General features: G+C 54.9%; 2 protein-coding genes across 3 annotated transcripts; one reads left to right on the top strand and one right to left on the bottom strand.

Annotated features, from left to right (window-relative positions):
• Positions 1 to 24,123, top strand: RNF26 (ring finger protein 26). 2 transcript variants are annotated; one of them, XR_004373727.2, is made up of 4 exons: positions 1 to 145; positions 662 to 2,655; positions 23,133 to 23,240; positions 23,916 to 24,123. XR_004373727.2 is itself a non-coding variant. In XM_032780483.2 (2 exons), exon 2 carries the CDS (start codon positions 711 to 713, stop codon positions 2,214 to 2,216), a length of 1,506 nt encoding a protein of 501 aa, XP_032636374.1. In that variant the 5' UTR covers positions 1 to 145; positions 662 to 710; the 3' UTR covers positions 2,217 to 6,069. The 2 variants fall into 2 exon arrangements, 1 of the variants encoding a protein (XP_032636374.1); XM_032780483.2 differs by lacking the exons at positions 23,133 to 23,240; positions 23,916 to 24,123 and having other exon boundaries at positions 662 to 6,069.
• On the bottom strand, positions 18,347 to 23,123 carry C1QTNF5 (C1q and TNF related 5). Its single transcript, XM_032780500.1, has 3 exons — positions 22,844 to 23,123; positions 20,296 to 20,525; positions 18,347 to 19,930 (listed from the first exon to the last, which is right to left on the bottom strand). Exons 2-3 carry the CDS (start codon positions 20,516 to 20,518, stop codon positions 19,413 to 19,415), a joined length of 741 nt encoding a protein of 246 aa, XP_032636391.1. The 5' UTR covers positions 20,519 to 20,525; positions 22,844 to 23,123; the 3' UTR covers positions 18,347 to 19,412.
• Positions 24,124 to 27,928: the final 3,805 nt, after the last annotated feature.

Raw genomic sequence — 27,928 nt, 5'->3', positions numbered from 1 at the left:
GCCTCCCATTGGCCGGCGTCCAGCCCCGCCCACTCAAGATGGTGGCGCCCATTCGGACCGAGGAAGCCTCGGGACGTGGATAAGGCTAAACCCCCCCGCGGGGGGGAGGGGGAAGCGAGCCCGGATCCCCCCGTGGGAGAGCGGGGTGAGGAGCTGCTCCCCCCGCCGCGGAGCGATGGAATCCGCCAGGGGGTGACCCCGCCCCCCGGGGGGCGCTGAAAGCAATGGCCGCAGACAGGCAGGGGGTGCGGGGCGGCAGGAACCCCCAGACCCAGAGGTTCCCCCACTCTTACCGCAGGGGACCCCCAGATTAGAGACAGAGCCCCTCCCCCTGGGAAACAGACCCCTGCGACCCGGAGACCCCCCATGTTTGGAAGCCCCCTCCCCCCCCAGCCAGAGGACCCCCAATCCTGAGTGATTTTAAACTCCTGTCTGAGAGTCCGTCCCCCCAAGTCTGGTAGCAAGGGAACCCTCACTCCCCTCCACCAGGACCTTGAAACACTAAAGTGACCCCCACCCCACCTCATTTCCCCAGGCATATTTAGCCACCAGAGGATCCTCTTCTCCCCCAGCTGCATGGCAGGACCCTCCCCATCCCCTGGGAACCATCCCCATCCCCCCGCTTTTCCAGTCAAAGCCTGACCCTTCTCTTCTTCTCCAGCCCATCTGCTCTAGTTCACGCCGGGACCACCCTTGTCAGGGCGCAAGCCATGGATCTAGTGTTCCTGGTCATCAACAGCATAGGGATGGCCCTGGATTTCCTGGGCTTCCTGCTCAACGTGAACTTCTTCCTGGTCTCCACCTTGCTCTCAGTGCTGTTCTGGCTCATCACATTCATCTACAACCTGCCCAATGCACTGGTGGCTAGTGTGATCCACTGCTGGAATGGGACTTTGTTCTCCTTGGTGTACCTGGTGGAGGCGCTTTGCTGCCTGGCCCTGAGCTCGGTCCAAACTGTCACCGGCCTGTTCCGAGGTTTCTGCTCCAGCCTGGAGAGTCTGAAAGTGATTGGGAACCTGTTCTCGCACCTGGTCCTGAGAAGCAAGGAACTTGTGCACCGAGGGCTCTGGAATGTGGTTGGCTCTGGCCAGTCGCTCCTGAGGCAGGTATGCGAAGTGTTTACCATTGTCATGAGCCTCCTGGCCTATTTTGTTAACAGCATCATCAACATCTGCCTGATCGGCACCCAGAATCTGGTGCTGGCCCTGTGGGACTCCATCATCAGCCCTTTCCTAAGAGTCACAGACCTCCTCGCTGCCTTCCTTGCTCAAATGTCTAGCAGTGCCATTGCCATGTCCATTCTCGTATGGTCACCCTGCCAGCTGGCATTCGAACTCCTAGAGTCTATGAGCAAGCTCCTGGTTAATGTCTTCTTCCTGAATCTTTATGGTCTAGTGTTGCTGGCCCTAATTGTCACAGTCAGCACCTTAGTCCTCAACCCTGAGCTGACAAGGACGCTGGCAAACCATGTGTTGGGATACCTGAATACCTTGCCTTCCTACCACCGCCTACGGAGGGACATCTGGCGCCTCTATCAGATTGTGCTCTTATCGCTGGGGATGGTCGTGAGCTCCCACGCTTGGCGCAGGGTAGCAGGCTGGAGTTTCCAAATGGCCAACTGGAATGGAGGAGGCAGAGCAACAAACCAACAGGTCAATCAAGCGCCACAAGGTGCAGAGCCCATCCAAGGCAGGCAAGGGGCAGCTGCAGCCATTCATAGGCCAGTTGCTTCTGGAGGAGCTCATCAGGGAAGACCAGGGCTGTCTGGAGCCAATCAGCAGGGTGCAGCCGGTGCCCGTCAGGTGCAGCAGCTGGCAGCCAGAGGACATGGGGACCAACATGGCACGAACGTTGAGCAAGGATCAAATGCACAACCAGCCTCTGGTCGAAACGCCACAGCAGGGCAGTGCCTCCAGCCTCCAGGGCCAAGCACATCACGAGCCAAGGCTCTGAGGAAAGAGCAGCTGAATGCTTCCGAGCAGGACATCGAAGATGTCACTCTGGAGAACGACCCGTGGATGCTCCTGAAAGAACAAGAAGAACGTAAAAAATGTGTCATCTGCCAGGACCAAACCAAGACAGTCTTGCTCCTGCCCTGCAGGCACTTGTGCCTCTGCCAACAATGCACCGAAATCTTACTGCAGCAGGCCATCTTCCAGCGCAACTGCCCGCTCTGCCGGCAGATGATACTGCAGACTCTGGACGTGTACCTGTGAGCTTGGGGTGTTGCTTAATCTACATTCCACCGGGCTTACCCGCAGTGCCAGCCAGCACATGAGAATCCTGGAACCCCAGCTTCACGGTGGTGTTACTTTCTGTACCAGGTACCCAGCATCAGCTCAACACTTACTATGCCACCTGGAGTTTTCCAAAGAACCGACAGTGGTATCAAAACAGAGAGAACATTAGAAGCTTTGTTTCACTAATACTATGGTGTAACTCTCTTGTTGCTGCTGCTGGTAAGCACAGTAGCCAATCTCAATAATGGACTGGAAGGTTTTGGCAGTTGAAACTTTCGTATTTCAAGGACTTTTGCCCGCAATGCAGACTCTTCCTCCGTTGGCTCATCATACAGAGTATCCAAAGCAGAGCCTGAAAAAGGATCCAGACACTTCCTACACGAAGTCTTCTATGAAAGATGGAGGCTGTGCCCTGGTAAGAAACTCAGCTGTTAGGAAAGGGCAAACTCTGGGATTCCAACCCTGCTATTAGGAGCAAGGGAGGGCTCTTGTGGCAGGCTTGGCTAGTGACTGCCTGAAAATCTTGGCATTTCTCTTCTTCTCTCAGCTGGGGAGGGGGAGAGGGAGCTCTTCTTGTGCCCACTTACCCTCCTGCTTTCTTGTAGGGAGGCAGGAAGGGAGTTGAGTGGGTGAGGCCCTGCAGCAGCAGCGTGAAATTGACAAGTTCTTGGTCAGTTTCACAGCAAACCACAGTGCTGTCTAGTCAATTTCACAGTGGTGCCCCAGGCTTACAGGCCCAGATTCTCAAAGATATTTAGGCTTCAAACGCTTATCAATTTCAGTGGGAGTTGGGTACTTACATACTGTTGAGTATCTCGGCTACAGCCCCTAATGAGTGGGCAAGTGCATCTTTCAAGCCTGAGCCAAAGACTGGCTAGTGATCTCCACAGCAAGAGGCCTATTTGGCTTTTGGTTGCAGAAGCACACCCTGTGCAATCTTTAATCATTCCTTCGGAAACCGTCACAGTATTTTGGACCCTGATGCCATTTGGGGTCTTTATTTTTCCTTTTTCCCCTTCAAAAGCTGGTAATGCAGGGGGAAAATTACTAGGCTGTGGGATTTTCCAAGCTCATTTCCCCATTTCTCTCAGGGCCCCGCCTTCTCGAGAGATGCAAGTTAGAAGTGGAATGTTGCTACTGGGGAGAACACAAACTCTTCCCAGTTTAATTTACAGTAGAGTTAAGTCAGCACTTCCTTGGATACACTAGCATGGAATTAGCACAGATCACCTATGCAAGATAGCACATTCCAGACTCCTTGCACAGCTTTTTTTTGGGAGGGATTTGAATGGGTTTTTTTTCCTTTTGAAGATTGTTTCTTCTCATGAATGTAGTGCTGTCTTAACAGCCATGGAGACTGAAGGCCTCCATTTATCCACGGAACAGGTCCAGCTTGGGCAGCAGCAATGTGAGCATCCACATCTCACTGGTACCTCCTCCACACTTGGAGGGTCTCTTTTAGAAGGGACTTGATACTCTGTGGCCTACTCAAGCCATGGCCTTTACTGAGACTGCTCTAGAGCCAATCCATTGTAACAGCTTTCACTGTCTCCCAGTCTGGATTGGAATGGAAGGAGAGGTCTCCGAGGGAGGAAAGCTCTAAATCCCAATGCTGGACCTCTGAGACGTGCAGGTTCTGGGGAGCAAGTGCTTTTCGATGTGCGATGAAGCTGTGATTGCACATATAGGGGTTGTAATTCAGAGTGGGATTCTATAGCGTTGTGTTTTACCGATGGCCTGAAATGTGAACCGTATGCTGAGCTCTCCTTTGCTTTTGCACCATCTCCCTGCAGTGAAACTTAGCAGTAGTGTCTGGACTGGGAGGTCTGGAGGCCCTGTCAACATTTTGCCAGTAAGCGTAATTCCAAGAGATCAGTGAGCTGACAATTAGCTATTTAAAGTAAAACCCTCTCGTGTTCCCGGATGCTTGAGATGGGTTATAAGAGTGCCAGAATCAATTTAATTGTCAGTGCTTAAATTGGAAAGAGCCCCTGGACCACAAGACAGGAGGCTGGGGGATGTTTTTGTTCTCTCTCAAGCTAATAAATAATTGATGGTTGGTCTGACCCCAAATGAAGCCCTGTATTAAGGCCAGAGAGCACTTGGGGAGGATCAAATCGGGTTGTTTACACTGCAGAATTCTGTGTCATAACGAGATGCAGGCTAGTCAGTGTGAATGTAACTGAACGGTTACAAGCACTTCGTGGGATGGTGTTACAGCCTCACGGTGAAATGCTGGCTGTACTGATGGCAATGGGAAAATTGACTTCTTTAGGTGCAGGATTTACCCTGGTTTCTCTAAGGCATGAGCCTATGGGGTGGCCCCTGCATGGAGGCCAGAACCAAACAGTTCTACCAAGGGCAGGGCACAGCACGCCACACAACAGCCTGTAGGAGACCACCCATATTTGTGTGCTTGACGGTCTCGGGGAGACTGATCCAGGGGTTGGCGAAGAGTTGCCATGTTTCGGGCGGGAGCGTCACCTGGCAGACAAGCGTGAAGGGTGAGATGCAGAACCTGTGAGGTTAAGCTTCTAACCTCGAAAGCTGCAAGGGAGCAGTGCTGCTAGTGGGCCACTGAGACATAAAATGACACAGCTTTCAAATTGTGATCGATTCAAAAAAGAATCACAGACCAGCATTTGAATGGCTGCTGCGTGATGCCACTGGCAAGGGGATGAAAAATATCCTTCTCTGTCCCTTCTGAGCACCTTACACTTGAAATCTTGCAAAAGCAAGATGTCACCGAATCAAGTTCTGCCCTCGCTTGTAACCCATGCAGCCAGAGGTCCAGTCCAACCCACAGCCAGGCTTGCAGTCCTTGTGTTCACAATCTTTTACTTTGCTATTTTAAAAGAAAGGTTTCCTTCTCCCCTCGCTGCAGTTTGTTTCAAATGTTGCTTTCCTCTCCATCTGGCCTGTCCCTTTCACTTTCCGCTTCGCCTGCACTGGCAAACACTGCTGGGGGATGTTGAAATCCGAACGGAGAATTGTTTATTTTCTGTGAATTCCCCTGGAAACGATCTGATTGATTTGCAGAGTTTGTACAAACCCCTCCCCCCACCCCCACCACCAGAGTGTCTCGAATGGTGGCTGTGGGGCTGGGCCAAAACGCTCTCCCAGTGGTACACGTGTTCTGTCCCTTCAGAAAGTGCTCCAGTGCCTTAGTGCTGACTGGCTGGAGCAGGGAAGTAGCTGCATTGCTGAAAGCCTAAGTTTATTTTATTCATGCCGCATGTGGCACAGGTACAATCTAATACAATAGCATGGGTCAGCTGGTGTAAATGGGCAGAGAGCTACACCCATTTCAGCCTGAGGAGGATCTGGTCGAGGAGGCTTCTTAAGCTCTTGGAGAGGTGCAGCGTCCGTAACTACATAACGCTTTCCACCTGCTCCAGCACTGCCGAGGCTATTCTGCTTCTTCCTAACCATCCGCCTGGGCCGCTGGAGTCAGCCAGAGGCCTGTGCAGCGAACCCGGCCCCCTTTGTAAAGTTAGCCAGACCCTCCCACTTTGTGCCTTTGTAAAAAGCTGGCTCCCTCACTGCTGCTCTCTGGCTGCCCTGCTTCAGGGGGTTATTTTGAGCAATTGCTTTTCTAATGCAGTCCCCTGAGGGCGAGAATTTCGTATCAGGCTTTCTGGGGGACTTCTCTTCCCACAGCTCACTGCTGCTTCCCTTCCTACCCAACCTTTTTTGATGTTTTAAAAGTCAGTCTCTTTGCCTTTTTAGGGGCTGTTTTTGCTGTCCAGAAAAGCTGTGTGTTTTAAGGTTAACTCTTTGCACTACGAAGCTGACTCTGCACATTAAAGTCTCCTTTGCAAAAACCAAACTGCCCACGGCCTCGTTCTTAGGAGTGCTCCGACTGGGGGAGGGCCACCTCCCCAGAGGAATACTGGGGTTGAATGTCATTTCTGTTCATCTCTGGCCCACTGGAAACGGGGGACAGCCCTGCAGCCAGAGATCCCAGGCTTTAATCAGCAGGGAACCTGCAGCCTTAGCAGGAGAGTTCTGAGCAGAACCGACAAGGATGAAGAACAGGTGGGGGTAGGCAGAGAGGTGGCTGAGAGGAGAGTGTGCTGGTCCTGCACACAGCCAGAGAGGGTGAGGAGGGGACACTTCAGGGGTGTGTTCAGGCCCTAGGCTGATCTGGGGGTGGTGTGTCAAGGGTGTGCTTGGGTGTAACACATAGTTAACGTTCAACCGGGGAAGCTTTAGCCACTAGCATGAACAAACGCAGCCACTGCTGTCGTTTGCGTTAGTGCCTCCTGCGCCATCCTTCCTCCCCCCCGCTTCCCGGTTGTGTGAAACAAAAGGAGCAGGTAATACAAACCAGTTTAGTTCTCGGTCAATATCCTTGCCTTCCAGCCTCTTTCAGAGCTGGCTTCCCTCACTCACTGGTATCTTGTTTCTATATATGTTCTTGCAAACAGAGATCAGGCCTTGGGCAGCGGGGAGAACTCAGCAAACAGGAAGGTTTCAGCATTTACAAGTCAGCTGGGTTTGGAGTTATGCTGTGTGGAAAGGAACAAAAAATCTGAAATTAATTAATTTTTTCCTTAGCAGGAAAAAGCTTTCCTCTCACCCTTTTATACTACTAATAATTAATAATATAATAAAATAGTGGCTAGATTTTGCTCTAGCTTTCCAAAGCGAATTCTCCCTTTGAGCTTAGCCCAGCATGGAAAAGTTCAACCCCCACAGAAGGCTTTGCAGAAATTTCTGAGCATGCGGAGACCTGTGGCTCAGCACACACGCCACCTTATCTGATAGTCTGGGGGGCCTTGGGCAAGTTGTTTCCCTTCTCAGTGACTCAGCTTCTCCAGCTGTGAAATGGGGATGATGATCCAGACCTACCCTCCAAGGGTGGATGGGAGGCTAATTTATTCATGTCTGCAAAATGTGACACTCCAGGGTATGTCTAGAAGTGGAGAAAGAGAAGACCCAGAAAGGAGGATGTTTCACTTATTGTGTGTCTAGGTAACATTTCCTTGTAACAATATGGAAGCCACAACTATCCGGCTTCCTATCAATTATGCATTGAGGTCTGTGAAAGTGCAGTGGCTGTTGGATGTGTTATCCTTCATGTCCTGTCCTGAGTTGTTGGATGGATATGCGCGGGTAAGCACCTGCTGCTTTTCAACTGAGAGGCGGCTGCATTTCACTACTGGGTGAACTATTTTTGCATACAGTTTGGAGCCATGAAGTTCTGGCTTCCAGTTCCCTGATCTAAACACTTGACAACCCCAGTCCCAGAGTAAGCAACGTACGCCGGGAGCCCTAAAACTCAGCCTCCCCGGCTCTAGGCAATAGAAAACACCCCGCCCAAAGCCAGGACTAGAACCGAGGAGACTTGGTGCTCAGTGCCTACTCTAGCCACTCCAAAGGTCTGCGTTCCTTTGGGAGATGGCTGTCTCTAATGCTGCCTCAGCTGGCTGCAGCCCTTGTGTGGGCGAACTCCCACCCCTACCTCTTGGCACTTATGCAGCACTTCCTAACTCTGAATATTAGTTAACTCCTTCCCCACCCTATTTGCTGGGGAAACTGAGGCATTGCAAGGTTAAGCCCCACATTTTCCAGGGTGCCCACCGTTAGTCCAACACACCTGATTTCCAGAGATGCTCACTGTCTGGAGCGCCTAATTAATTCAGGTAGAACTGCAAGGTGTGGGGGTGTTCAGCACTTCTGCAAATTAGGCATCCCAAAATAAAGCCCCACATTTAGAGGCCGCTGATGAAACCCTGAGCCTAAAGGGCTTGGCCAAGCTTACAAGGCTAATCCACAGCAGAGCAGGGATTAGAGCGGCTTTGTGGAGGATCTGGTTATCTGTGCAGATGCTACTCGTACCGACCTCCCGAGGCAGCCTAAGGTTTGTCAAAGGGAAACTCCCCATGCTGGAACCTGGTAGTGCTCACCCCCTGCCCTTGCAGCTGCAGCTGGCCTAGCAGAGGGAAGTTATTTTTTGGCTAATATTCCTGTAGCCCATTAAGGCTCGTTATTACACGCAGCAGAGAGCTGGGTTCGGAAGGCTGGCTCTTCCACTGGGAGCCATCAGGCCTGTGTTTTGATTTACTCCCGGGCTGTTACAGCAGGAAATTAACAGAAAAATGCAACTGTACATTCCTCGCCGCCCTACTCCCAGCGAGTCCAGGCAGATCGCAGGGTTATTGATACCTGCACTTAGCGTTTTCCTTTAATAACTCACCCATTAAGTGGCAGCTCCTGGACTTGTTGTTCAAGCTGCTGTTAAAAATGTACCTTCCAGCCCGCTTTGTGTTAGCACAAGGCTAGTGAAATATTCATGGGCCCAGAGCTGGAACGTAGACCAGCTGGGGGGTGGGAAAATGACCCTGCACTGTGATCCCTCAGCAGAAACAACTGTCCCGGTTTGAGCATATCCCAGCCAGCTCTTCTGTGCCCCTTTGGGACAGTGAGGCTAGGCTAGGTTGGGGGATTTGTCCCAGTTCTAGCCACCATTGCGAATCCCAGCATGGGCAGGCAAAGCTGCTATAGACTGTGATTTGCAGTGGTGCAGCTTAGCCTGGTTCCAATCACGCCTGAGCCTCCCGGGTGCAAATTCGGACTTTGTCTGTCTGCACTGAGTGTTTCCCTGCTGGAGCTGTACAAGAGCCTGGAATCTCCTGCTTGGAGAAGGCCTTGGTGTGGTGGCCCGTGGGGGAGATCTATTTACACCCTCAGGTCAGATTGCTATCCTACTCCAGACAGGGCATGGATTAGTGGTTTAAGCAGCAGGCTTCACCGTCCCCACCCTGGAACAACAGAGCTGGGTCCTTTGTCCAGTGGAGGAGGAGGAATTGAATTCCAGGTAGCTTTGAGGAGCATTTGGGTGGAACCCTTAAAAATCGAGGCTCTGTGCAGGCGTTCACCAGCACGTGACATTTATGGTAGGAGTTGGAGGCCTTGGCTAAAATCCACCCCTCCCTGCACTGTTTTGACATGCACTGGCTACAGTGCGACTCCCCAGAGGTGGTTGCATTTCAGCAGGGCGTTGATCCCTGCATGCATAGCTTGAAGACGAATGGGGCAGATTTGCAGGCAAGATACCATTAATCTCGCCCAGCCTCTGGCACACTCCTGCACCTGGAGGTGGATCCAGAGCAGCCTGGAGACTCTTCTTGTCCTCTGGCCTGGCAGCTTCAGCCCTGCTAGGCTGTGGGGTCCCAAGCAGCCAGTGCTGGCTCCATGGCTCAGTGGGAAGATGAAGCAGAAGGACGGGAAATGAGCTGGGAGGGGAGAGGCCCTCCTGACTGGAACATGTGGAAGTTTGAGGCTGGGGAGCTGGATGCCTCAGATGAGGCTGCATTGAGGTACTAACCAGGGGACTGGGTTGCTCCTTGGGATCAGGCTTGGGTCGTTGGCCCATCCCTGGCCCCAGTGAGGGCCCCAGGCATGGACTGAGTTTGTCTGGTGTCAGTTCAGCTTCTGGCTTGCACATCACAGAACCGCCAACTGCTGGCACCAACGGTCTCAGAAGGGCCAAGGAGTGACTAGGCTGGTCATGCAGCCTCTTCCACCGGGGCTGTGGTCACGGGTCCCAAGGAGGGGATAGTAAGTACAGGCAAACTCCACCTGGACGAGCCGCAGCTCCTCTGGCTCCCATTCCCTGGGTAGTAACCTCTTTCTCTAGCAGCTGCTGCCTTGTGTGAGCAAGATGCCATGGGGTTTAATCATGGGCCCAGCTTTAATGAGATGGTGATTTCCATGCTCCAGAGACAGCGGCAGTGTGGGGAGGACAGACAGATCCACCTGCTCTCACCCTCCTGCTGCTTTTCTCACAAAGCAGGTGGTCTTGTGCCCGGCAGCGAGGCAGTCTAATGATGCTATGGGCAGCAGATGACAAATGGCAGCTGGACCACCGGGGACCTTTGCAGTCGTGGGCTTGGGGCATAGGGGATGAGGCGGAACAGGAATGTAGACGTGTGCGTGGAAGCTCTTGGATGGCACCATCTGGCATTCTGGACAAGGCTCCTTCAGCTGTTGATGGGTCAGAACGGTGATCCCAGGTCCAGCCTCCTTCAGGTCAGGATGTGGGAATCCAGATCTTACATCTGAGTCTGGCAAATGGCCTCATTGCTGCAAATAGCAAAACTAAACCCTTAGATGCAAACTTTGGGGTGTCCAGAATCCGGATCCTGCACCTGCAGCTAAGGCCCCTGTCTGCTTGGGGCTGTGAAGGGAGCTGCTGCTTTTCTACAGCGATGGGACCCAGGGCGACTGCAAGTTGCCTCTTTTGAGGAGAGCTCTGAGCAGCTAAACTCTAGGACAGGGGTCCCAACCTCGGGGTCTCAGGCAGATGTCAAAGGGCCACGGCCACCCTTCCCTCTCCTCCCCATATTGCTAAGGGGAAAGGGGATTTCCAGTGAGAAGGGAAGAAGGTTTGGAGGGTCCCAGCATGGAAAAGGTTGAGTACCACTGCTCCAGGGGCTTCTTCACCCTTCCTGTTTGCCCACCCTCATCCCCCCTCCCCAGGAAGTGAGGTTCCCTCCCCCTACATCATCCTATGCAGCTCCCCGCAGCCCAACACAGCAGCTTAGCTCAGCTGCAAAAGAGGCTTGTCCATCTCCAAGAGCAAGCAGCTCCTGCCATCGATCCGTGGATCCATTTAGCCCCCAGGTGGCTCCGCTTACGGAAACAGTCGTAAGTCCACTGCTGTTCTCAGGCCACTTCCAGGAAGGAGCTGCTGCTGCCAGAGCATTCAGATACCCGGGATTCTGGCTAACCATCCCCAGCCTAGCTTCTAGGGGACCTGGGGCTCTGCAGTGAGCACCCAGCAGCCTCCTAACACTCTGCAACCATCCCCCACTTCAGCACCCACTGCTGCGCTGCAGCCACAGGGCCGCTGGGAGAGAGCTGTGAAGAGCCATGCTGGGGCACCGCTGTGGGCAGCACCCGTTGCCCATCACATCTGCTACATACTCACTTTTCCGTAGTACCCACCACCCTAGGCTCTCAAAGCACTGTGCATTAACCCAGCAAGTCGCAGAGTGCCCCTTCCCTCCTCCTGCAGAGCATTATCCCCATTTTACACATGGGGAAACTGAGGCAGGGTGTGGTTACGGCCAAGGTCGCATGGTGAGTCAGTGGAAGAACTGGGAATAGATCCCAGGAGTCCTGAACGCTAATCTCCAGCTATAACCACTAAACCCCACTCTCTGCCAGAGCCAGGCCTCCCAGTGTCCACTCCACCCGCACTAACTACTAGACTGCCCTCAACGACTTATGTCAGACACATCCACTGGGAGGAGTCCATGGCCCTTGGGAGCACTGACAGCTCTGGGTTAGGGAGGGTATCCTTGCTCTGGGGGACCAGGAGCATCTTAAAAGTACATGAAACTCAGAGATGGTGAGCCCAAGTCTGGGGGGAGCTGTGAAGTCTCATAGCCCCTAGACTCTTGAGTCTCTGGTTAGAGATCTCCCCAGCTGGTGTGTGGCCCCATCCCATGAGGGTAGTTGGGACTGCAGAGCTAGCCTTGGGTCCAGCCTGGATTTTCAAGCATGGTCACTGATTTTGGATGCCCACCAAAAGAGCCTAGAGCTGCTGGGCTCCCTTCTGTCAGCGGGCGCTGCAGGACCCAGGATTCGCTCAAGATCAGGCCCAGGGCATCTCAGCCGGGGCCCCCATCCAGAGGCAGTGGCCACTTTGGCAGGTGCCTGCTGCACAAGGGGACTAACTAGCCAGGGCAGCCCCAGGTGTGGACTCTCCCAGGGGACCGAAGGGGTGCTCCATGCTGGGACGGGGTTACCCGCTAGTAGGACTGGTGCCTGCTGAGGGGAATATTGGGCTAGAATCTCTTCAGCCATGTCTCTGGGCCCCCCTTCGAGATGAGCCTGGGAGACGGGCTGCAATCCCTAGCTCCTGAGCTTCCACAGCTTCCCAGCCCCTCGCACAGGCCTTGATTGGAAGGAACCCCTCTGCTCGTTCGTGCCAGCCTCAGCCCAGAGCTGGAGGAGACACACCTCTGGGGAGAGAGGGGAGGGCCGTCTCCTTGGCCTGCTCAGCCCCTGACCCCCTCCTGACTCAGGCCCAGTTAGCACCTGTGGTTCTGCGGCTGCTAGGAACTGGACGGAGACCTGGCCAGCTCATTCCACAGGGGAGAACTTGGAGGAGAACGGCTCCCAGCCAGGCCTGGCCTCTGGCTCATTTCGCACCAGCAGCCAGACAGAGCGGCTCCAGGCCCTTTTGTGGGGAGCAGCCGCTGAAGCCAGACTTGCTCTCACTAATGCAGTGAGCCCTTGCTCTTGCTCCCAGGGCCCCATTGCTGAGGCCTCCGCAGCAGCAGAGAATGGTCCTGCGTTCCCTTTCTGGGGTCTTTGATCAGCGGCAGCCCAGGGGTCCAGTGTGGGACCCCCAAGACCTGCCATGCCCACCAGCTTCTACCCACAGGTGTCGGCTGCAGGGCCTTTAACAAGTTTCTAGGTCTCAGGACAGACATGAGCCAAATGGGACCCTGAGTGACACCCATTGCTGTAAGATCCTATGCAGCCCATGGGCCTGTGATGGGGTATCCACTCCACACAAGGTCTGGCCATGTGGGCCAGTTACCAGCCCAGGCTGCACCAAGGAGCAGAGCAGGGATTAATTAGGAATGAAGCTCAGCTGGACAGGAACAGGAGGGGCCTGTATAAAGCCCATGCCCTTGTCTGCCCCAGGGGTTGTAGTGTCCCAAGATGAGGGAAGGGCTGTCTATCTATGGTTTAGAGCTGGACAAACCCTAGCTGCTTGTTGTAGAGTCTCTGGGCTGGAGCTAGTGTGACCAGACAGCAAGTGTGAAAAATTGGGGGGGGTTGGTAATAGAAGCCTATATAAGAAAAAGACCCCAAAATCGGGACTGTCCCTATAAAATCAAGACATCTGGTCACCCTAGTTGGAACCCAGTGTAGAAGGCTGGCCTGGGTTCCCTGGCCTGCCACTGGGTGGTGGTGCTGTTAAAGGTCAGTGAAAGAGAAGATTGCCTGGGATGGTGGGTCCTGAGAGACTTTGAGAACATGCCCCTCCTGGCAGGGAAAACTACGGGGACCTGGGAAGGGGCAAGCCATGAAATGGGAGCAGTGAAGTCCTGAGAGAGCCAGACCCAGAGGAGTGATGGAGCGCCCCTGCAGGAAGGGGTTTTTGACCCCCCCCCCCCCGAGCTCATCTGCAGATGTGGCCAGAAGGAGGTGCTCCGGCGGTGAGTTGGTAGGGGCCCTGTCATGGGGTGCTCAAGTCCTGACACAGCCCTCAGGCAGGTGCAGGTGGCCCTATTCCCTCTTGCTGTGGGTTGAGGTAAAAGCCTGCTCCAAAGGGGCCTCTGGTCACCTAGCAGGGGATGCTCCGCTCCCCAGCCAAGCCTGGCAGTCTGGGCCCAACCCCTCTGGGACTCAGCTGGGTGGTGGGAAGGGGCTGTTCAGCCCATGGCAGTCCCCACTATGGGACATCTGACAGATCCCCAGAGAGAGCTCTCCTTCCAGCTAGCATAGCAGAGGGACACAGACCCCTGGCATTCATAGCTGGGATGGGGAAGGGAGAGATACCATTCCCTCCATCACCTCCTGTTTGGGGTCCTGGGGATGGAACAGCAGAGTGCTGCCCTATGGACAATGCCCCAACACCACTTCCCCCAGCGCCTCCTGCTGGGGGTGCCTGGGAGTGCAGCGCTAGGAGCTCCCCAGCACTCGCAGGGTTCCCTCCAACTTTTTGGGGTGGTGTGTGCTGGCCTGGGGCCTTGGGGAGGATCAGTGGGGAGGTAGGAGGAGCCCATTACCCTGGATAATGATCTGAGCCCCTTGCCTCACGGCCAGGAGCCCTGGCTCCTTGCCCCACATCTTTGTCCTGCTGCCTAGCTCCCACCTGGGCAGGTAACCAGAGCAGGGGTGGTTTATTTACCCTGGGCTAATATTTTCTTGAAGTGTGTTCTGCCTCTTGGCTCATCGCAGCTGGGGACTCTGCGAGGCTAAGAGGTGAGGCCAGGGAGTCCACTGTAAGTCTGGCCCCATGGGGGACCCTGGCCCAGGAGTGGGGGCTGCAGAACAGACCAGGCAGGGCACAGCATATGGCTTTTCTGCTTAAGAGGTTAGGGAAAGGATGGTGGGGTATAGGAGTCTTAGGGGTGGAGATAGAACCCAGCAGTCCTGGATCCCAGTCACCGCTGTAAGCCCTAGCCCATGCTCCTTCCCAGACCCAATGTAAGCTCCCAGGCTGCTTTAAGAGCCCGCAGCTCAGGGATGTGGGGGTGGTGTAGGTCATGGGCCATCTGTCTATGCCCACAGCCTCAGGACCTGCCTGTCCAGTGCTGGGTGTGGACCAGCTGCTTCTCATCACAGCTGACCCACACCCACCAGGCCCAGATTCTACCCTCAGCAGGGAGGCAGTGAGGAACATCTCAGGCTTGAGAGTAGGGCCTCTGAGCTGGACCCCTGGGGTATCCTGTGTTCTCCTTCCCTCCTGGGCTGCCATGTACCACCACCCTGCTGCCTTCTTTCCACTCCCAGAACTGCTATTAGCCCTCCACCCCAGCTCTCTTCCCTGCAGACTGGCTCCTTGACTCACCCCCCAGCTTTCTAGGCCTCTCCAGGGGGTCCTGCATCCTAGTCCCCAGACCACCTGGAAACCTCCGGCTCCTGGATGTGCTCTTGGGAGGAGAGGGGTGCCCTCTTGTGGAGCTCTGAGGCCATCACGGACTGCAGCAGGGTGTAGCATGGGAGATGCATCAATAAGATGTTTTTAGGGTTTCCTCTAATTTGTCCTTATTCTGTAACTATCCCCTCAACCATCCCCAAAATGTACCTGAACTTTACACAATGGCAGCAGCAGCAGAGCTGGGACCAGCATTCAGGAGTCTGAGAGAGCTTTCTCCTGCTCAAACCACCTTCAAATCCCAGAGCTGGGAGAGAACCCAGGAGTCCTGCTTCCCCCTGCCCTGCCTCTAATCCCTGATGCCCTTTGACTCCTGACCATGGTTGGGAATAGAACCCAGGAGTCTGGTCTCTCACTCATTCTATCCACCTCGCCACACACCCTTGCTAGGTCCCCCTCCCAGATCACGCCATCAACTCCCCACATAAGCAATTTCTCTCCTGTCCCCCAACACCGCTCCCCTCCCTGTTCTGTGGGCCTGGCTCGTTCCTGAGCCCAATTGGCTCCGTGAGAGAGTCTTTTAAATGACAGTCAAGCTCTGCTTTTACACGCCAGGGGGCATGAAGCATTCAGTCTTGCATCTGGGTGCTGTCCCCTGCAGTGTTTTAATAACCATCAAATGTTGGCGCTCTCGAGGTCTCCCACCTAGGCACTGCTTAGCTCGGCAGATCATCTAATGAGCCCACCACCTTAGCAGGGCAGGCATGCGAGAGGGGGATGAAATGCATTGCCTCCTCCCATGCTCTGCTCCCTGTTTGGGCAGCCCAGATTCTCAGGCCTGTGACACACATGAGCTCAGGCTGGATGATCACAGCTGTCCTCTTGGGGAGATCTGTGATGCCTGCCCCCCTCGGGAGCTCACAGGGCCCAGACTCATTTGCTATCCCCCTTCCATGCTCTCACAATGGGAAGCAGTCCCCAGCTGGGTGTGATCCAGTGGAGTTTGGAAAAGTAGCACCAGGCTATCTTGGACAGAAGTGCCGAGGGCTCTTCCTTCCCTTGCTAAAAATAGGGACCTTTTCCTGAGCCAGGTCACAACATTCACAGTGGAAATCTGCAAGGGGAGAGAGGGAAGGGAAGTAAGAAAGTGCTGTCTCAGCAACTTTGCCCCCAGGGAGGCAGTGAGGGGAGCCAGGCATCACTCTCCAGGGGAGCTCTGGAGTTGAGAGAGCGAGGGCACTGTTCCAGCTCCGGATCTCAGCACACCTCCCAGTTCCACTAATCCTCATGGCAGCCCTCTGAAGAGGGTGAGCCCCATTGGGCAGAAGGGAAACTGAGGAAATGACATGGCCAAAATGAGTCAATATCAGAGCTGGGACTAGAAGCGGGAGTCCCGACTTCCACACCCTGCAGGTTGCTCCACGAGGCTCGCAAGGCACTGGCTGATGCACCCTGTTGCTGTGCAGACTGTGAGGAGTGTCGTGCCCTGGCAGCCGGCCTGGAACTGAACAGAAGCAGGAGCTAGGTAGTGGTGGGTTAATCTGCCCAGCTCTGCTGAACTGATGCTTTGCACAGGAACCCTCGCAATGTGGGGAGCTGGTGCCCCCTAGGGGACAGAGGACTCTGTGCATCTGCCCAAAATTACACAGTGTGGGGCGGGGAGGGAGGTGTCAACAAAGCACAAGGGCATGGCCTTGCCAGCTTGGGTACAAGCAGGCACAGCCCTTTCCTGCAAGAGCAGGAGCAGGCAGCCTTGACAGAAGTGTCTGTAAATGGGGCTTCCTGCAGGCGTCCCTCTGTCAAAGGCCGGGAGGCAGCCAGTCTAGTGGTTAGAGCAGGGAGAGAGGCGAGTCAAGACTCCCGGGTTCTGTGCCTAGCTCTGGCACTAACTCACTGTGCAGTCTTGGGCAAGTCACTTCCACTCCCTGTGTGTCGGTTTCGAGCTATAAAACGTCACTGAAGATGACTGGCATCTGCTGGCGCTCAGGCTGCCTCTCTTTCTCTCTCTCTGTCCCTGCTAGCAGAGACTTGTCATGGGGGAGATACTTATCCCCTCTCCCCATCCTTGTACCAGAGGGGAACCCGGACACCCAGAATGCCATCCTCCAAGAGAGCTCCAAAGGCTGGCTTCGTCCCCCTTCTCAGGGTGGAGCGGGCAGCTGGAATAGCATGCACACTCCCTCCAGGCACTTCCTGGCTCTTCTCCTGCCTTAGCTCAACTTCCCTGCCTGGGGCTGCTTCTCAGTGGAGAAAGGATCCAATCCCAGGTGGCAGAAAGGCCTGTTGATAGAATGAGACCCTTTCTATGGGCAGCACCATCCTACTTTGGGGGGCAGGAGGAAGGGCTTCTCCATCTACAGAGGTGGCCCTATTAGTAGATGGGCATGGGGACTGTAGCTGGTTAGAGAGACGTGGGCCTTCTGGGCTGGGTCCATGTTTCTTTTGTATACCCAAGCCCCCAGCATGTAGAAGAAGCAGACAGCATGGGTTGTGGGGCTTGCTGCTTTGTTCCTAGATCCCGGACAAGCCTGGGGCTGTTGCCTTCAGGGTAGTGTAGTCAAAGCTGCAAGCAGCGAGAAGACCATGCCTTGGCCCTGCATGCAGGGGTGCCAGCCCGGGGTGGGGGAAGCAGATGGATGCTGTCAGTGTGCACGCTGAGTGTGTGCCTTGGTACCCTGCCTCCCCCAAGCCAAGCATGCTGGGTCTCGGAGGTGACTCTACCCCCTCAAGGAGCTGGGGTCCGGGAGTGCTATAAATACATCCCACAGGTGACTCCAGCAGCAAAACCAGGCGTGACTGAGGGTTGTCTTCTGTTTCCAAGCACAGGCTAGTCCCAGGTATCTGCTATTAGAGAGAGGGAGCAGAGCTTGGCTCACTGCTGTGTGTGTAACAAGAGAACTGCCAAGCAGTACTAACAGGAGCTCCTGGGTTGACCCAGTGGAGGCAGGGAGCCGGTGCTGCTCACGTGACTATAGAGCCAGGGGAAAGAGAACAGTGCTATGAAGTGTAAAGATGTCTCCTTCCACCCTATAGTACCATGTGACACAGAAACAGGCCCTGCTACGTAGCTGCATGGAGCTGACAGACTCCAACATGCCCTAACACACACAGAAGAGAATACACATGCTAACATGTCCTGACATGCAGAAAAGAACTGACATGCTAACACCTTAACATACCTAGAAGAGAAGACACATAAATAGGCCGTGACATGCATACAAGGAAAGACACAAAAAAGTTGACACATGCTAATACCCTGATGTGCGTACAGGAGCCAATGCAGTCTAACATGCACTGACATGCATGCAAGAAAAGATCCTAACACACCTAGTCACGCATACAAGAGAAAACACAACACTCAGATGTGCATTTGTGGGCTGATAATACAGCTATGCCATGGTGAGCACACAGATGATGCACACAAACATGCTCTGACAGGCATACTACATGCTAACAAGCTTTGGATGTACAAGAACCAAAACATATGATCATGCCCTGACATGTGTTCCGGAGCAGACACGCTAACAGGCTGGTGAATAGTTAAGACCCCATTTATTGAGAGTTCACAGGGAGATCATATACATTGTGAGAGCGACGTCTGAGTGGCATGAAAGCAGAGTGGTCCCTGCACCTAGCACAGATGAAATTGGGTGGCTGAGCTGGCAAAGCTACTGCCTGTCAAGCAAGCTTCTGCTGCACGTCCCAGCCACGGCCCTATGCAGGGTGCGCTCGGAGCAGGTCCAGGAGTCAGGCTACATGTCGTGTCTGCTTGTCAAATGGGAGCACACAGCGGGGGCAGTGTCCAGTCTGTTGTAACTGGGTACGCCTGGAGCCCCCACATTGGGTTCAATAGGATTTTGCTGTATTGCTGTGGATGTAAAAGTGGGAAGAAGATCCAGCCAGATCCTCAGCTGGCGTATAGCTGTGAAGCTCCATAGAGGAGCTCTGTGATTTACAGCAGCTGGGGGTCTGGGCTGTGCATTGGGAGCCCCTGAAGAGCCCTGTTTATGCTCAGAGCAGGGAGGGCACCGTGGCAGGCTTCCCCAGCAACATCCCAGGAGTTCTGTGTCCATGGCCCACCCAGCCCTTGGCTTCTCTGCTGAGATAGGGGGTGAGTGAGCCCCACAGACACCAGGGGGGTTGTGCCATGGGCACTGCCCAGTCTCGCTGGGATGCAGCACTTGCACTTCAGGGAATATGCATCAATCCTAAATAGCTATGGGAAGTAACATAAAATAACCACATTCTTGCGTCTCCATTGCACAGACAGCGAGTGCCCCAAGGAGCCAGGAGACCAGCTGGGCTGAGACCTCCCAAACTTCATGCACCAGTGATAATAAGAATACTTAGCTCTTATGCAGTACTAACTAATGACTCCTCACAGAGTCCCACTCTGGGGTAGGGAAGCATCATTATCCCCACCGTATGTGGTAGTGGGAAGTGTCAATGGCGAAGAACCCAGGAGTCCTGGCTCCCAGGACTGTGCTTAGGCCACTGGACCCGATGCCTCTTGGGGGGTCCCTCCCCAGGGGACGTGACAGGGTTTGGGCTGTGCGCCGAGGGGACGGCACTTCTCAGTCGCTCCCCCGGCAGCTCGGGTCTCAGGCGAAGACAGCTGAGTTCTGCCAGTAGGTGTACACCAGGAAGCCGGTGAAGGTGCTGTCCGTCTTGATGCTGGAGTAGAAACCGATGTAGTCGCCCACCCCAACTTGAACCCACACTTCGTCCTCAGGCTCCAGGCGCACCAGGGCGCCGCCCGACAGCGAGGTGGGCTTGGGCCAGTTGCCATAGAACTGGAAGAAGGAGGCCACCGAATGGCCGTTCTTCATGATGTCAAATTGCAGGCTGCTGCGGTACACAGTGGCATGGACGGCGAAGTAATAGACGCCAGGGATCTCGCAGGTGAACTTGCCCGTGTCCGCATCATAGTGGCCCTGCTCGTTGATCAGCACAACATCAAAGCGGATGGGCTGATCCGCCAGGGGTGGGCTGCGTGACTCCGAGCGCTTGGCAGTGAAGGCTGAGCGGGGAGCCACCGCGCACTCCCCCTGTGCCCCCTTCTCCCCATTCAGACCATTCATGCCGGGGCTGCCGCTGTCCCCGCGGGGACCTGGGACTCCTGAGGGGGAGGAGAGAGAACATCAAAGGGGGCAGGAGAGATGCCCAGTGCACTGGAGCCACTAATAACCAGCCAGCCCATCCATCTCTGGATTTAATTCGTGATACACCCATCCCCATGGGATCTGTGCCCCTGGCTGCATGTCATGGATCCCAAACAGAGCAGATAGGACCTACTCCCCACCTCACATGGTATCTAATTTATTTCCCCTTGAAGGAAGAACACGGAGACCCTTTGAATCTATCTGGCTGGCTGGTTAACCCAACTGGCCCAGTGCGGTAGCCATGGGTCTGCCCTTGGCTCCTCCCTCACTGGGAGCTGGGTTCCAGTTCCTGGTGCATTCTCCAGCAGGGACGTCTCCTTACCAGGTTGCCCGATCTCTCCCTTCTCTCCCTGTATCCCTGCTGCTCCGTCCCGGCCATCACGTCCATCTCTGCCTGGAAGACCCTGGCTTCCATGGATGCCGGGTGTGCCTGGGATTCCGGGCTGCCCAGAGCACAGGCTCGGGATCTTGTTGTCCTCGATCTGGATGGAACTGGCGATCAGCCCGAGGAAGAGGAAGAGGAGCTGCTTCATCTCAGCTGCCATGGAGGGGCTGGGAGGAAAGTGAACCATTATGTCTCTAGCATGCTGCAAGATGGAAGCCCTAGTTTGACAGCTCTGATTAGGGTGTGTGGGCTGTATGTTCCCCTCAGTCCACAGTGACGCTCCAACTGAGGTTGGGTACCAGAGAAGCTGGACACTGGACTTGATGGACCAGCGGTCTGGCCCAGAAGGGTAGGAGGTATGGGATACTGGCCTGGGTAGGCCATGAGCCCGATCAGTCCAGTCCAATCTGCCCCTCACCAGGGTATCTGAGAACCATGGCACAACAGGAGGGAGGACAATGGGCTAGATGGGCCAGGTGTGTGTGTGTGAGTTGTGTGCATAGTGTGCTGTGAGCTATGCGGTGGGTATGTGCATGGTTGGTTGTGAGCTGGATTGAGGGGTGTGTATGTGGTGAGTTGTGGGCTGTGAGCTGTATGGAGGGCATTGTGGGTTGTAAGCCGTGGGTGGTTCTGAGTTCTGTGTGTTATAGGTTGTGAGCTGTGGGGTGTGGGGGTGGTTGTGGACTGTGGGCTGTGTGTGTCATGGATTGTGGGCTGTGGGGGTGGTTGTGTGTGTGTGTGGGGGGGTGTATGGGTGGTTGTGGGCTGTGTGTGGAGGGTGTATGGGTGGTTGTGGGCTGTGTCATGGGTTGTGAGCGTGGGGTGTGTGGATTGTTTTGGGCTGTGTGTCCCCTGGGTTGTGAGCGTGGGGTGTGTGGGTGGTTGTGGGCTGTGTGTGTCATGGGTTGTGGGCTGTGGGGGTGGTTGTGGGCTGTGTGTGTGGGGTGTATGGGTGGTTGTGAGCTGTGAGTGTGGGGTGTGTGGGTGGTGGTGGGCTGTGTGACCTGGGTTGTGGAGTGTGTGGGTGGTTGTGGGCTGTGTGTGTCGTGGGCTGTGAGCGTGGGGTGTGTGGGTGGTGGTGAGCGTGGGGTGTGTGGGTGGTGGTGGGCTATGGTCACGGATCCTGTGTCTATTTTCCTGCCCTCTAGGCCAGGGGTTCTCAACCTTTTTCTTTCTGAGCCCCCCCCCCCTCCTCCACATGCTATAAAAACTCCACCGCTCAGCTGTGCTGCCACAACTGGTTTTCTGCATACAAAGCCAGGGCCAGCATTAGGGGGTAGCAAGCAGGGCAGTGGCCCGGAGCTCCATGCCACAGGGGGCCCCGCAAAGCTAAGTTGCTCAGGCTTCAACTCCAGCCTCAGGTGTCAGCGCTCAGGGCACTGGGGTTCCAGCTCTGCGCAGCGAGGCTCCAGTGAGTCTAACCCTGACCCTGCTTGGCAACCCCCCTGAAACCCGCTCGTGGCCCCGGACTCCTGGTTGAGAACTACCAGGGATCCCTTTGCCCCACACTCTGCGCTCATTCCCCAAGTGGGCTTTTGCTGTGCTGATGGTGACTCCCACACTCCGAACTCTCCCTTCACACGGGGCGCGAGGCCAGGACCCTTCCAGATATGCCAAACCCGTGGAAAAAAACTGCAGAAATTGGGCTTGTTTTTGGCTGAATTGGCTTGTGAGTTGCTTGTTGGCTAGTTTTTGGCTTGCAGATTGTTTAGCTTGTAGCTTATTTTTTCAATGGGCTCCCGGCAAGCAGGGGCAATGGGGGGAGAGATTCGGGGTGCACGGCAGGCCCATCGCAGTCCCACACTGCATGTCAGGGGGATCTAGTCACATAGAGTGTTGGGGTTCTTAGGGATTGGCTTGGTTTGGCCTTGTTTCGAAATGGGATTGGCTTGATTTTTGGCTTATTGTGAAAGTCAGGGTGCTTATTTACCGTGTGAAAGTTGGCACCTGTGGACTCTTCCCGGCTCCATGGCAAGTTACCCAGGGGCTGCAGCACTGCACCCAGAGGCAGGGTAGCACCTTTCCCCGCCTCCCGAGGCTGTGGAGTGTGGGGACATCCTCCCAGCTTGTGCAGCATTACCACCTTCCCAGTGGGGCCAGAACCCAGCCCTTCCCCTGCCTGCAAGGCTCATATTTCCCCCCACTCCCCCAAGCGGGCTGCTATCCAACTCACTTCAGCCTTGGCCTTCCCTGCATTGCCCCATGCAGGCCTCTCCCCAGCCTGGCTCAGAGCACCCGGATGAGCAGGGATCCATTGGGGAGCGGAAGGGGAGCAGGTCTCTCTCCTTCCGGACTCCTGCAGGCCACAAATAAAAGGGAAACAAGAAAAACAGCCTGCTGCTGGAATGTGTCATGACTGGAGCTGGGACTGAGCCGAGCTCCCGGGCCTGGCCGAGTTGCTAAGGGAAATCCCATGGCCCGTCTGGCCCCATAGCTACACCGCCAACTTTGTTAGGAGCAGCTGGAGCTGGTTAGCTTTACTTACTATGTATCCCGGCTCTCCTGCTGCGCCTGCTTTGCGTCCCCTTGTCCTGTGAGCTCTTCCTGACCACTTCAGCTCTGAGGACAGGCTGTCTCTCTGCTCCCCTCCTTCCCCTCCTTGTGTCTCTCCTCCCAAACTCCAAAGGAAATCAGTGACTTTCAGAGCCAAGAGCTACAAGAGGAGGGGAAAAATATCCCAGTGTCGGAAATGCTGCAACCAGTGGGAGGAGGGCGGGAGAGAGAACCACAGACCTGACTCGAAAAACCCCTTGACTTAACACATCACGCTACAGGAGCCGCCAAGGGAAAGAGGCAGAGAAAGAAAAGGAGAGAGGGGAATGGCAGAACAGGGAAGGACAGAGGACGGTGAAGGAGGTGGCTTGCATCCTCGTCTAGATCACGTAAGTAGCCATGAATGTGTCAGCTCCCCCATTCTGGAAGCATCAGGCCAGTCTTCATGCTGTGGGGAGTGCTGCCATGCCACAGATGGGCTGGCTCATTTTTGTGGTGATTTCCCTGGATGGAGTGGAGCCCAGTGACAGGGCTGGGGAAGGATGGGGAATGTGAGGCAAGCTGAAAACTGGCCTCCTGAAGGGAAGCACTGGGGTGTTCGGGCCAGGTGGGTGTTTTGTGGAAGGTCTTGCAGGAGGAGAGGCTGTGGGTGTGGCAGGTGGGAGTGAAGAGCAAAGAGCGTGAGGAATCCTGCAATTCAGTCCTGGTTAGGGGTGTCATGAGACATGAACTAAACCACACACCCATGGACGGCATGCGCTCAGTGCGCCGATTGTTACTGTCCACATCACACGCGCGAGCAGCAAAGCCCACATGGCATGCACGAACCCTACCCATGGACACACCTCTAAACCCATGGACCACACACACAGACTCACTAACGCTGAGCATAGGGGCCACACATCCGTCAGCACAACACACAAACGTGGGGTGCACAACACATACGGGGGAGGTATCACACTCTCGCTGGCACAACACACAAACACTCTCCCCTACTAATGTGACACACCAGCCAACCATGTGAGACCTTTGACTTGGCCTGGGCTCACATTTCTCTCTTTCAGCTCCACAGGTTGCTGCAGGTTTCTCCTTGGACACCAGGTGAGCCGGATGGACAGCAGCATCGCGAAGAGCCCAGCAAGGTTTCTGATCGCCTCCACAGGGTGGAGTTTTCTGCCTGGAGGCTGGCTGTAAAGCCCCCTTACTCCCCCTGACTCATGGGCTGGGGCTCCTCAGCTCCAGAGTATGCTGAGTTCTGGGAGCTGGGGCTTTGTCAGCTGATCCATGAGTGCCCGCAATCCCAAGGAACAGGCCATGGTGAGCTCTGCAGGCGGATACAGAAACACAATGGAGGAAACGACCGGGGCAGCCAGTACGGGTGTGAGGGGAGCTCTTTCCTTCGTCGCTGGAGCACGGGACACGATGCCGGAGGTGGGCCTTTGAAACTTATTTAACTCATTTTAGCTCTGAGTGGAGCCCAAGGGGCTCTCACCCCAGCTCTGCCTGGCATGGGGATGGGAGGAGAGGTTCTCCGGCCAAGGAGAATTCCCTGGAGAAGCAGCCAGCCAGAGGGCTGATAGCCAGGCAAAGACCTGTGTGCCCAATGAGTTTGTGGAGCTTCCCATGGGAGAGGTGTCCCCATCACCGAAAAGCCCAGCTCACTGCTGGCAAAAATTAACAACGGCGATAATCTATCCTGGTCTAGTGTTTTCAGCCACACACTGGTCCTCCCAATCCTCCTGGGAGACAGGTCAGCCTCAGCATCCTTATTTTACAGATGGGGAAACTGAGGCAGGGGACAGTCATGTGACTTGTGCAGACAGTCTGCAGCAAAGCTGGGAGTAGACCCCTGAAGTCCTGAGTCCAGCTGTAACTGCTCGGTCACACTGCCTCCTTTTGACAGTTGTACCAGAGGCTAAGAACTGACTGGGTCACTCTGAGAGCTAGAGGCAGACCCTCCAGGTAGAGAAAACACACAACCAGGCATTGGGCTGAAACAGTCCATCTGCCTGATTTTCTGACAGCAGTAACAATTCCTCCACAGCCCCCAAAGGAAATCCAGTGAAGAATTCTCTCTCCCCCTCCTGTTGACATGTGCAGCAGGTTTAACTCTGGGCTTGTTTTTTTTTACAAAAAGCGGCTTAAATATTTTGTGAGTTGCGGATTGCAGAGGTTTGGGGCTTGTTCCCTTTGGAGGTTGCTTACTTGGGTTTTTTTGCAAAGGTGACTTCAACACAACATTCTCGTTTAAACGTGATTGTAGGAGTGGTGTCGGTGATTGAGCAGCCTCAGGGTGATGCACTTTCTTAGAATTTGAGAATCCTCCTGTCCCCACTCCTGTTGAATTAAGAAAACACACCCAAATTCATGAACTTTGGGGCCCACCCCTTGACACATCCTATGCTCCAATTTTTTGTCCCACACCAGGCTATGCTCCAGTGGTTCAACACAGGAATGTACCACTGAGGCAACAGAGACCACGAAGGGTGGAAAGAGCGAGAATGACCCTTTTAAATAATGGAAGTACACACACACCTATTATTTTAATAGTTTTCATGTGTAACGTGTATGCAACAAAACTAGAACTACAAACATTGGAATTTGCATAAACAGCCCCCACTGTCCTCCCTCTGAAACGGCCTGGGCTTTTTTGGAAAGGCAGGGTTGCTTTCCTTTCCTCGGGAGACTTGGCAACATGGTGTTGTTGCAGTGTGCAAAGGCAGCAGGAGGTAGTGAGCTGTAATGTAGCCCAGGGGGCGCAGTCACATCTCAGTGCCGGGGGTTCTTGGGAGATGTGCACTAGCAAAGGGGACGTGGTCATGTCTCGGTGTCAGGAGTTCCAAGGAGCTGTGCACTAGCGGGGGTGGGTGTGGGGGAGATGCAGTCATGTCTCAGTGCCAGAGGTTCCTGGGAGTGGTGTGCTAGCGAAGGGGACATGGTCACGTTTCAGTGCCAGGGGTTCCTGAAAGCTGTGCACTAGCAGCAGGGACACGGTCACATCTTGGTGCCAGGGGTTCTCGGGGGTTGCACTGTAGCTGGAGGGGGGGGGAATGGGACGCGGTCACGTCTCAGTGCCAGGGGTTCCTGGGAGCTGTGCACTGATGGGGTGACGGGGGTTCCTGGGAGCTGTGAAGGGGGGAAATACAGTCACGTCTTGGTGCCAGGGGTTGCTGGGGGGGGATGGGATGCGGTCACGTCTAGGTGCCAAGCATTCCTGGGTGCTGTGCTGTTGTGTGTGGGGGGGGGGGGGGGGGGGGGAGGGGGGGAACGTGGTCACGTCTCGGTGCCAGGGGTTCCTGGGAGCTGTGCACTAGCCGGGGGAAGGATGCAGTCACGTCTCAGTGCCAGGAGTTTCCAGGAGCTGTGCACTAGTGAACGGAAGCCCTGCTCTGAGCCTATGCTGACAGAGCCCCTCTGTGCCCTTTCCAGCAGAGGTCCCAAGTGAGGTAGGTGGCAGTGCCAGCGTTCTGGATCACAGGGATGGTGTTCAGCCAGCCACATTGGCCTGTGGATCCTCCCAGTGGATGGGAAAACAGGATGTTGTCTTTGGTCAGGAGAAGCTTGTTTGTGGCTTTAAGGCACAGCCAGCCTTAGTGGAGTGGTCAGGAGTCAGGCCAGGATTCCTAACCCAACCGGCAGCTCCAGCTATAATTCACCTTCCCCTTCCTCAGGAGTGGAACCTCTTCCACCCTCTCCCCAGTTCCTCCCACCCTCTCCAGCTTGGGGAGGGGTTCAGTATTTACATCTGAGGAAGAACCCCCGTGCTGCTCTGGGTGAGATAAGCTCAGACCAATGCAGAGCCAGCAACCTCTTCCCCCACACGCTCCTGAAGTGGAAGGGGTTCATATAACAAAGGGGCCTAGATTTTCTCCTTGGGTTTTGGCCCTTCCAAGCAACCCTGCCCACCTCCATCCCAGCCCTGCTATGAGCCCTACCAAATTCACAGCCATGAAAAGTACGTCACAGACCGTGAAATCTGGTCTTTCATGTGCTTTTACCCTGTACCATACAGATTTCAGGGCGGAGACCAGCATTTCTCAAATTGGGGGTCCTAACCTGAAAGGGAGTTGCGCGGTGTTGTCACCCTTACTTCTGCACTGCCTTCAGAGCTGGGCGGCTGCAGAGCGGCAGCTGTTGGCTGGGCGCCCAGCTCTGAAGGTAGTGCCCCGCCAGCTGCAGCGCAGAAGTAAGGTTCGCAACACCCTACCATGCCATCCTTATTTCTGTGCTGCTGCTGAGAGCGGCTCTGCCTTCAGAGCTGGGCTCCCGGCCAGCAGCCGCTGCGGTCTGTCCGCCCAGCTCTGAAGGCAGCGCTGCTTCCAGCAGCAGCATAGAAGTAAGGGTAGCAGTACCGCAACCACCCCGCTCCAATAACCTTGTGATTTCTCCCCCCCCCGCAATTGCTTTAAGAGTCAGAGCCCTACAATTACAACACCATGAAATTTCAGTTTTAAATTGCTGGAGAAATCATGAAATTTATGCTAGGCTGGGAAATAGATCAAAATGGACCGTGAATTTGGTAGGGCCCTAGCTATGAGCCATGTCTGCTTCAGACAGACGAGGGCTCCTGCTCTCACTCCCCAGCTCCTTGTCCAGGGACCCCTTAGGTCTCCGTTCCCAGTGACCCCTTCCAGTGATCCCACCCAGCTCAGGCATATTCCAGTGCTTAGAGCTGGGGATTCAGACATGGGCTTCCTGGGTTCTGATCCTGGCCTTGCTCCTGACCTGCCGGCAAATAATTACCCCTCTCTGTGCCTCAGTTTCCCCAGCGCTGATATGAGGGTAATATTGACCTGACCCCCTGGGTGGGGGTGAGGCCAAATTATTATTTCAAAGGTTGTAGTTGTAAAATGCTGCAGCTGTTTATTAGACACACAGAGTCGTGCCAAGGGCCTTGGAGCCTGCGCTGCTGTTCTGGCCAGCACACCAGGTGCAGGCTTCCCCAGGAGCTGCCAGCCAAGTCAAGTGGAGCCCAGTGCACCAGGCCTTGCCTTAGCCCACGTGTCTGCGTGGTGAGATCATTAACTCCTCACCCTGGGCACAAGCGGCATTTGAGTAAGGTGGAAAGACAGCCGTT

This window comes from Chelonoidis abingdonii, chromosome 18, assembly GCF_003597395.2.
Source record: "Chelonoidis abingdonii isolate Lonesome George chromosome 18, CheloAbing_2.0, whole genome shotgun sequence".
Classification (NCBI taxonomy): Eukaryota; Metazoa; Chordata; order Testudines; family Testudinidae; genus Chelonoidis; species Chelonoidis abingdonii.
The sequence above is the reverse complement of the archived record's forward strand: the minus strand, read 5'-3'. Positions and strand labels throughout refer to the sequence as shown.